The 9,772-nt window shown below is 36.9% G+C and overlaps 2 protein-coding genes across 4 annotated transcripts in view; one reads left to right on the top strand and one right to left on the bottom strand.

Annotated features, from left to right (window-relative positions):
* The window catches only part of PMPCB (peptidase, mitochondrial processing beta subunit), a 23,894-nt gene extending 20,271 nt beyond the window's left edge, over nt 1-3,623 (top strand). Inside the window, exons 8-13 of the mRNA XM_023518751.1 lie at nt 158-301; nt 1,488-1,648; nt 2,541-2,626; nt 2,705-2,793; nt 3,230-3,305; nt 3,394-3,623. Of these exons, the coding sequence (XP_023374519.1) occupies nt 158-301; nt 1,488-1,648; nt 2,541-2,626; nt 2,705-2,793; nt 3,230-3,305; nt 3,394-3,458 (621 nt within the window). The 3' untranslated portion in view covers nt 3,459-3,623. The remainder of the gene's footprint in view (nt 1-157; nt 302-1,487; nt 1,649-2,540; nt 2,627-2,704; nt 2,794-3,229; nt 3,306-3,393) is intronic.
* A 70-nt stretch (nt 3,624-3,693) lies between these two features.
* DNAJC2 (DnaJ heat shock protein family (Hsp40) member C2) overlaps nt 3,694-9,772 on the bottom strand; it is a 39,439-nt gene continuing 33,360 nt past the window's right edge. For all 3 annotated transcript variants that reach the window (XM_003782610.2, XM_012812064.1, XM_023518748.1), the window contains 5 exons: nt 9,157-9,341; nt 8,072-8,172; nt 7,850-7,957; nt 4,116-4,270; nt 3,694-3,843 (listed from right to left, as the gene is read on the bottom strand). In XM_003782610.2, coding sequence (XP_003782658.1) covers nt 3,769-3,843; nt 4,116-4,270; nt 7,850-7,957; nt 8,072-8,172; nt 9,157-9,341 — 624 coding nt within the window. In that variant the 3' untranslated portion in view covers nt 3,694-3,768. The remainder of the gene's footprint in view (nt 3,844-4,115; nt 4,271-7,849; nt 7,958-8,071; nt 8,173-9,156; nt 9,342-9,772) is intronic.

Here is a 9,772-nt window from a genome sequence, read left to right as displayed (position 1 = left end):
AATAAACTATCCAATGGAATGAAGCCTGATAGTCTAAAAACAAAATAAGAGTCCTAGTGAGTTTAAACTTTGCAATTAATAGGACTGGTGAATTTCTTCCTTGTTAATAAACCTGTTATATAGTGGTAATTTTAACTAAATTTTTTGCTTTAACTAGATTCGAGTGAGAGATGACAAGATGCCTTTGGCGCACCTTGCGATAGCTGTTGAAGCTGTTGGTTGGTCACATCCCGATACGATCTGCCTCATGGTTGCAAATACACTGATTGGCAACTGGGATCGCTCTTTTGGAGGAGGAATGGTAAGTGACTTTAAAGTAATTTTCTATAATAAACAGAAGATTTTTAGGTTTTTCTAAATCTAAGTTCTTTATAAGAACCCCCCCCCCAATGTGGCAAAATGAAGCTTTGTACTCTGAGTTTTGACTTAAAATATGAACTGATCCTGGATTGCATATGGGCCAGAAAAAATCATTTTTTTTCTTTGCCACGAAGTTTATTAAGTGTGATAATTCGAAAAATTTGAATAAGAATGGAAGAGTTAATAGTACTATATAATTTTTAATATTCTAATTTTAAAAGTACAGTGGACCCCCTCTATCTGTTGAGTTTTACACCTATGGATTCAACCAACCACAAATGGAAAATATCTGCATTTATAATGAACATGTGCAGACTTTTTTTGGTCATTATTCCCTAAACAATACAGTACAATGACTATTTGTACAGCTTTCCATAGTGTAGTATTATACGTAATCTAGAGATGATTTAAAGCATATGGGAGGATATGCATAGCTTATATGCAAATACCACACTATGTAAGGGAGTTGAGCATTTGTGGATTTTGGTATCTAGTGGGAATCTAGGAACCAATCCCATAAAGGTGATGTAAGAAAGTTAATTTTCTTGTTTTTCAGATGTACACAACAACATAGTTAGGGGCAAAGAAGCATCATATCTATAACTGACAGTTCAAAAAACATGTAAAGACAATGATAGAGCAAACATTGTAAAATGATTACAGTTGTTAAGGGAATTTAGATAAAGAGAATTCTTTGTACTATTTTTGCAACTCTTCTATAAGTGAAATTATTTCAAAATATGGTGTATAGATTTCTGTACTCAGATTTCTTCAAAATACATTGTATTGGGCTTCACACACAATATAATTTCAAATCTTTATGCATACATAGCCAAGAGCCCTACAAATTGGGTGATAACAGTAATGTATTTTTAAGAAATAGGTACAGCAACTACACTGAGTACCAGGATTCACTGCTTCTGTACACAGTGAACTTCCCCAGGTGTTGCAGAGGGCCAGTGTAATAAGCATAATTCTTGATCTCACTGAATTTTAACTTTATTGTGATTTGCTATATAAAACTGGGCAATTTCAGGGCATTCACAGTTTTTTGCATCTCATTGTTCTTTTTGGTATTTTGGACATGTGTACTGACGATACTCTTCAACTGTTTTTTTTCTTTACAGAATTTATCTAGCAAGTTGGCCCAGCTTACTTGTCATGGCAGTCTCTGCCATAGCTTCCAGTCTTTCAATACTTCTTACACAGATACAGGATTATGGGGACTCTATATGGTTTGTGAACCAGCCACAATTGCAGACATGCTACATGTTGTTCAAAAAGAATGGTGAGAAAATAGCTTTAAGTAATTTCAATTTTGTTTAGAATTCGAATTGTAGGCTAATTTCCCCTTTATACCTTATGGTAATTTTAGCTTTTAATTAAGAGAACTAGGCTAAGCAGTAGCAATGCTCGCTGTTTTTAAGATCACAAGATACTTATGTGAAGTTGAATTACACTATGGAAAGTTTTAATGTTTCAGAAACAGGTTACTTCAGAAAGATGATCCTAAAAGTTTAAAAGCCAACTGGAAGTTGTTCAAAAAATATCTCTGAAAGTAATCTGTCTTGGAAAAGCAGTGTTACGGAGGTAAATCTGAAGTTGCCATTGCTAAAAGAAAAATCTTTTAATGAAAAACTAGTATATTAAAAGTCAGTACTGAGGCTGAATGATTCACAGCTTCTTGGAAAATTTATTTAGTTCTGGTTCCATTCTTCTACTCTTCAGTTGTTTACATCTCTAAATCTGAGATGTAATTATTAATTTATTAGGTTTAAGTTAGACTCAATTGATTATTCTGAGAAAATGAAGGACCCACAGACCTAACCCCTGGTATGCATTCAGACCCTAACAAGTGAGGATTGATGAAGTCTCAAGATGCTTATAGCTTTTCTCAAAATGTGGTCAGCCTAATTGTATTGAACTTTTGTCTGCTAATGAATAATTAGACAAATTTGTGTATATTATTTTTGGAAAACAATATGAAGATAAGTAAATCAGTATTTTAGCTTTAGTTAAGCATCGAGATTGTAATTTCAACTTTTTTTATTAAGTTAAAAACAATTAGTTGTATGTTGTGAATATATAGAATATAGCGTTATTTCTTTAAGTCATTAAACTGATAAAAAAACAACCCTTTCTAACTACTGGATGATAGTATTTTTCCAAATGCTTTTTAGGATGCGACTCTGTACAAGTGTCACTGAAAGTGAAGTTGCACGAGCCAGAAATCTTTTGAAAACAAACATGTTGTTGCAGCTTGATGGTAAGAGTAAAGACATGGTTCTGTTTTTATATGGTTGATCTATATTCCAGTATTTAGATTTTCCTTTTCTTTAAACAGGTTCAACTCCAATTTGTGAAGATATTGGTAGGCAAATGTTATGCTATAATAGAAGGATTCCTATCCCTGAGTTGGAAGCACGAATTGATGTAAGTAGTCCTTAGATACTACCAGATTGTGTGTAAAAAGATCCTTGGTTACAAAAGTAGGCTAGGCGCGGTGTCTTGTGCTGAGGTGGGAGGATCACTTGAGCTCAGGAGCATGAGATCTGCCTGAGTAAGAGCAGGACCCCATCTCTGCTAAAAATAGAAAAATTAGCTGTACATTGTGGCAAGGGCCTATAGTTCCTGTTATTCAGGAGGCTAAGGCAGAAGGAGAGCTTGAGCCCAGGAATCTGAGTTTGCTGTGAGCTAGGCTGATGCCACAGCACTCTAACCTGGAGCAATAGAACAGGACTGTCTCAAAAAACCCCCCCAAAAAAACAAAACAGGAAACTCCCCCAAAGCTTAAAACATTTTGCTTTAGTTTTTAAAAGTTCCAAGTATAGAAATAAAGTTCTGAATGATAGTATCTCCCTTATTTCAGGCTGTGAATGCTGAGATAGTTCGGGAAGTATGTACCAAATATATTTATGATAAGAGTCCAGCTATTGCTGCTGTTGGTAAGTCTAGCTCCTTTTCTTCTATGTAGAAAGTTGGCCAAGTACTTTTCATTTAATTCAGTTTTTTAACTGTCTTTTTAATCCTTAGGTCCTGTTGAGCAACTACCAGATTTTAACCAGATTTGCACTAACATGCGTTGGCTTCGTGAATAAAATGCTCCTGTATCAAAATATGTTGAACACATATATATTTATAAAACTAAGAGACTTGTACACTTTATCAATCCTTAAAGAAAAAAAAGAACATACATATCTGGAAATCTGCGCAAAATACTGTCATAAGGGTAAGACCACCACTTTGAAGGTAGTTTTATATAACGGTCGATCTTTGTGCTCTGACAAATTACATTGGAGGAAGCACACTTTCAAATTATTACCATAAGTATAATTTTAAGCATAAAAATTTGTACAGTATTTTTAGTTTTATTATAAAAATGCACACACAACAAAGATTGTCATGAAGTCATTTCTTGGCTCTACTTGCATTTAGCACTTGCTCCTGAGCAGCTTTCTTTGCCTTTACCATCTCGACAAGTTCCTAGGAAGAGAAAGGTATGATTTAAATTGAGCATTTTGGGTGAACAGGTAAAAAATTCAAATTGGATACATCTATAAACTAAGATCCTACTGACACTGTTGACATCTCTAACTGCCAGAGTTAGAAAGTTGTGTAGTAATAATGTGGCTCCATTACCACTGGTATTGAATTAAGCATGCTAATCTATATTATTAACTAGTTAATATAATCAAAACATAGTAACAAGTTATAATTTAAATGATAATGTGATCTACAAACTCCAAATCTACAACCTTATATCGTTTCATGCAGTCCTTCTTTGTCCTGCCAGGTACCGCTTCTGCTATTTTTTCCCATCTTTCAGGTGTATTTACTGGATATGTTTTCAAAGCTTGTTCCAAAAGCTTCTGTTCTTCTGTTGTCCAAGGACTGAAATCTGTGTATGGACCTGTTTGAGAGAAATTTTTACTTAAAAAGTCTCATCCTAAAAAAAATAAATTTAAAAACTCTCACCCTGATTGATAGAAGGTTGTGTTAGAACATGTTGCCAGATGCATATTGGTACACAAGTATCTGCTAAATGGCTGTTCCAACCTGAGATGTATAATTTTTTTTTTTTTTTGGTTATAGTTTGGCGGGGCTGGGCTCAAACCCACCACCATCAGTATATGGGACCATGCCCTACCCACTGAACCACAGGTGCTGCCCTGGGATGTATAATTTTGAATAAACTTCTTGGGAGGAGAAATACCAATAAACTTCTAAATGTTAATAGGAGAGAGAAAAACATAGTAGCTTACATCCCAGAAAATCAAACACTTCAAAGGCTTTTTTTTTTTTTTTGAGACAGTCTTATTGTGTTACCCTCAGTAGACTGCTATGGCATCATAGCTAACAGCAACCTCAAACTCTTGGGCTTAGGCGATTCTCTTGCCTCAGCCTCCCAAATAGCTGGGACTACAGGCGCCTATCACAACACCCGTCTATTTTTTTGTTGCAGTTGTCATGTTGTTTAGCGGGCTTGAACCTGCCAGCCTCAGTGTATGTGGCTGGTGCTGTAACCGCTGTGCTATGGGTGCCGAGCCACTTCAAGGCTTTTTAAAATTCAGTCTAATAGAAAATACCTGCCTTGTACTGCTGGTTTCTTGCAACCTAATACACTCACCAGACTTTTCTGAAGAAAGTGTATTTAAGTTATAGTACCTACCACTGGACTACTGGGCTCAAAAACACAAGTTATTTGTTTTGATAAATCCAGCTCCTTACAAGACAGGAAAAAGAGCTTCCTTATAGTTAAACTTTTTGTTGGATAGAAACCATTCTCCACAAGTGCCCAAGGTTTCAGAGCTAAAGAGGTAAGCTTGCAGCATTGTAGTGTGGCATTCTTTTTGCTGCATCTGCTAAGATCTTGTGAAGCCAATGCTAAGCACCTCTAGTACTGATAACTGCTGCTGCAGTTCTTAACTAAACCTTTTAAATTGGACACAACACAAAGCTGATCTGGTTTCTCTATGTTAATGGACTGCTCAAATTCAGTTATTTCAGACCATGCACTGAAAACACAGATCTTTATTACTAGTAGCCTGACTCTACTTGAAATTATATCCTGTTAGATGTGGTACAGTTAAGTCTGGAAACCAAAGTTATTTTCCAATTAAAGAAAAAACACCACCTATTCAAAACAAGTCAGAGAACTTGGATCGGTACTTGAAGGCAGATTAGAAGCTTTTTTGAAGGTACTTTTAAATTCTAGGAATGTTCTTAATTGAATTTCCTTATTGGTCTAAAGCCCTCCTTAATACCACAGATTTATTGCCTCTTGGAAAAAAGATGGAAGTGACAGGCAATTTTCTGCTGTTCACAATACCAGAATTAAAGGTACTACTGCAAAATTCTTAAGAGAAATCTTATGGCACTCTTCAAAAAATGGTGCCAGCTTCCTGTTTGAGGATACAGTTGAAGAGGGAGGCGCCAGCCCTTTACGACCAAGTATAACATCACTGCTGATGACTCCTGCCCCTGCAGGGTCACCCACTTCTCACAGAAGAGACTGGTAAAAAAAACATGAGGATCTGCTTCAAGAGTTGAGAAGATGGTACTAATACCTGAATATTGTATGGTATTTTGTGAGGAAGATAAAAGAGCAGGCCAATAAACCCCTTTAAAAGTGCCCTTCAGGTATTCTGAAGCTTCACTTTGTTACTTATCTTTATCTAAAGAGCCAAAATAATGTCTCAGACAAGTCACTCCTGATTTTTACAACCACAGAGATTGACTTTTAAAATTAAAATTTAGGGATGATACACTACATTTAAGAATACAGGTAAAATACAGGTAAACAGTAGAACAGCTTACACAGTCAAGTCTCTTAGTTAATCCAAAAGCATTTTTCTTTTTTCTTTTTTTTTTTGAGACAGAGCCTCAAGCTATCCCCCTGGGTAGAGTGCAGTGACATCAAAGCTCACAGCAACCTCCAACTCCTGGGCTCAAGCAAGTCTCCTGCCTCCACGTCCCAAGTAGCTGGGACCACAGGCGCCCGCCACAACACCCGGCTATTTTTGTTTTTGGTTGTAGCCATGATTGTTGTTTGGAGGGCCCGGGCTGGATTCGAACCTGCCACCTTACGTGTATGTGGCTGGCACCTTAGCCACTTGAGCCACAGGTGCCGAGCCAATCCAAAAGCATTTTTCAAAGGCAAGTAAAAGGAAAGCAAGGATTAGTGGCTCACAAATGCATGAACATACTTCCCAAAGCAAACTTCTCAAACCATTTTTATCATAACAAGAAAAAAATAACTTACATCGCATCCTAAAACACACATAACATGAACACATGATTAAGTTTCACAAGTTAATACCATGCTGATAGGTATCTAGTCAAGACCCACTATGATTTTATGACCCAAATATGGGTCATGATTTGTAGTTTGAAAAACATGGGCCACAGTAATCAGCTAGAATACCTGACAATATTAGTACACTAATAGTTTTAAACCATTCAATTTTGAAGTAATTTCAAGAGCAGAAAGAATCCCTGTATACTCAGGATCTCCAAATGTAAAAATGTAAACATTATTACTATATTTGGTGCTTTTTTTTGATAAAAGTCTCAGTCTGTCACCCTGGGTAGATTGCTTGGGCATCATAGCTCATAGTAACCTCAAACTCTCAGCGATCCTCCTGGTTAGCTGGGACTACGGGCACCTGCCATAATGCCTAGATCCTACTTTTTTAGTAGAGATGGGGTCTCGCTCTTGCTCAGGCTGGTCTTAAACGAACTCAAGCAATCCACTTGTCTCAGACTTCCAGAAGATTACAGGCATGAGCTACTGTGCCTGCCCCCTGTATTTGCTTTTCTTTCTCCCTCTATGTAGACATACTTTGTTCTATTACATGAGAAAAAACTGCAGCCAAGATGTCTCTTTACTCCTAGATACTTCAGTATGTTTTTTCTTAAAAATAAAAGACATTTCCTGGCTGGGTGGTAGCACTCTGGGAGGCTGAGGTGGGTGGATTGCTTGGGTTCACGGGTTCCAGAGCAGCCAGAACCAGAGCCAGACCCTGTCCTTACTAAACCCGGCCCCCAAACAAAAAACTGAGGCAAGAGAACTGCTTGAGCTCAAAGAGTTGGAGGTTGCTGGGAGCTATGATATCATCATAGCACTCTACCCACGCGACAGTTTGAGACACTTTTTAATTACATTTGTCAAAATCAGGAAATTACCCTTGATAAAATACTATTATTTCTTCATTTGCCCCATTAATATCCTCTGATTTATAAAATGTGGCAAACAAAACAAACGCAGCTCTTCCCCTCAATGGCATCTAAAGGGGAGAACTGCAATTCTCAGTTATAATGGTTAGTGGGAGGGAATCTATGACTGTCCTGAAAATGCTTGCTTTATATCTTTCTGCCTGCTAAACATTTCACTTTCCAATCTCTCTAAACATAGATCCTAGTCTTGTATATCTTCAAATAGCCTGGGTGCACGGCTAGCATTTTCTACTTCTAGAAAAAAATTAATTACCTTCAAACCGTTCTGAAGGTGTGGCATTGTCTGCTTGAGGTACCACTCCATGTTCTTTTTTAAATTTATCAAATGCCTTTTTATTTATGTCATCTTTTTGATGAGGATCTGAGAAATGAAAAATTTCAAATACATCTCATTTAGTCTTTCATTAAATTGCATAAATTATTTTAAAAATGTACATTCAGAGTAACAAACTGATTTCTCAAAACTGCTACTCACCAAGTTTTTGGAGACTCTTTGCTTTGCTGATAACATCTTTGGCTGTTCTTTTGATTCCAGAAGAAGAATGTATGTTCATGTAATTAGCAATTACTTCCCATCTACAGCAACCAATATAATAGTTTAATATTAAGGAAAAGCAAAACAAAAAACATAAACCATTACCTATTTAATACAGAAGGGTTAGTTATACTATCTGCAGAATGAGCCCTAAAGAAATCAGAGGTATAATTTACTGTTCTAAATTACTATGGTGTCAGGGGTGTCCAACCTTTTTTCTTCTTTGGTATATATTGGAAGAAGAGTTGTCTTGGGCCACACGTTAAATACGCTAATGAAAGCTAATGAGCAGGAAAAAAAAAGATCCACACATAATTTTCATGATATCCAACACTGAAGATAAGCAACATAGTCCTCACAGAATCCAAATGTGCCTGGGCTGCAGGTCAAATACTCCTGTCCCTAGACTATAGTTTTTGCTTTTCACAAGTTGAAATCAACAATATACAATCTTAGTTTTAGGTTTGCACAAATCGACAGAAATAAAACCACACATTGTGCTATTGCCAGTTTAACACTTAAGAAAAGGAGCTACATCATTCTGGAAATTGAGCCTCAGCTTCCTCCTCTATAGAATGAGGAACACTGGATCTCACAGGCTTCTTTTGGTTTTAAACTCAAGACTTGGAAGCTCCCACTTGAGGTGGGAAGTGACAAAGAGCAAGACTGTAAAAGAGAAACTGCAGAACACAAAACCTAATCTCTAGCACGAGCCAAGACAGAATAAGCCAATGTAGTCAAGATTTATGTCTCATGATCAATTTCCTCAGAAACTGATGAAGCATCTTGCTGTGAGAATATATGTGTATGTGTTGGTGTAATGGATGAGATTAACAGGTTCAAAATGCACCTTGCTTTTCACATTTTCCCCTGTGATGCAAAATTCAGTGGAAGTGAGTCTTGAGAATTTAGACTCAGCTTATCTCTGGAAGTTTCTACCTGAACCAGTGTTGCTATTATAAAGTTTGCTTATATTATTCTCAGGCTCCAGCATAGTTGACGAGAAGTTTGATTAAAACCAGTACCTTGAATTTGTTCCAGCAGGGAAAAGATTCACAGCTTTAATTAGCAATTGCAGATCATCTTCGGACCAATTTTTACTGCCATTTCCACCTCTGCCAGTTGATTTTTCTGCATTCTTAGATGCTTGTCTCATGCGAGCCTCAGCTTCCTCCTTCTCTTTTTTAATTTGTTCATTGATTTCTTCTATCTACACAAATATCACAGATAAGTCAGGGACTTAAAGTGTCTTGCTATTCTTCATGCCCTTTCTTATTAGGGCTTTGTGGTCCTTAATGTCACCCTTACTCTGAGACCCTATACTCCTCCCAGATCAACCCCAAAGCCAACATCAGCTTTGCACTCTGACTTTTCCTCCTGTTGCTTCCAGACTGCATGGATCTGCCTGAGGTACCATGAACCGCCCACTACCTGACCTGCCCAGTACTCATGTCATGTGACTTCCAAGTGCCTTAGATACTACTTGGCTAGTCTATAGGTCACCAGATTATTCACCTACAAAGCCATTTCAAATCTTTCTTTAAACCTTCCTTTAAAATCACATGCACATTATTTAGCAAATAATCTCATTTATTTCCTACAAAAAAGTGGCTTTATCTTGATGTTCTACCCTTTACACTA

This window comes from Otolemur garnettii, unplaced genomic scaffold (assembly GCF_000181295.1).
Source record: "Otolemur garnettii isolate 467f Iridium unplaced genomic scaffold, OtoGar3 scaffold00005, whole genome shotgun sequence".
NCBI classification, from domain to species: domain Eukaryota; kingdom Metazoa; phylum Chordata; class Mammalia; order Primates; family Galagidae; genus Otolemur; species Otolemur garnettii.
Note: the sequence above shows the minus strand (reverse complement) of the source record. Positions and strands in the feature narration are given on the sequence as shown.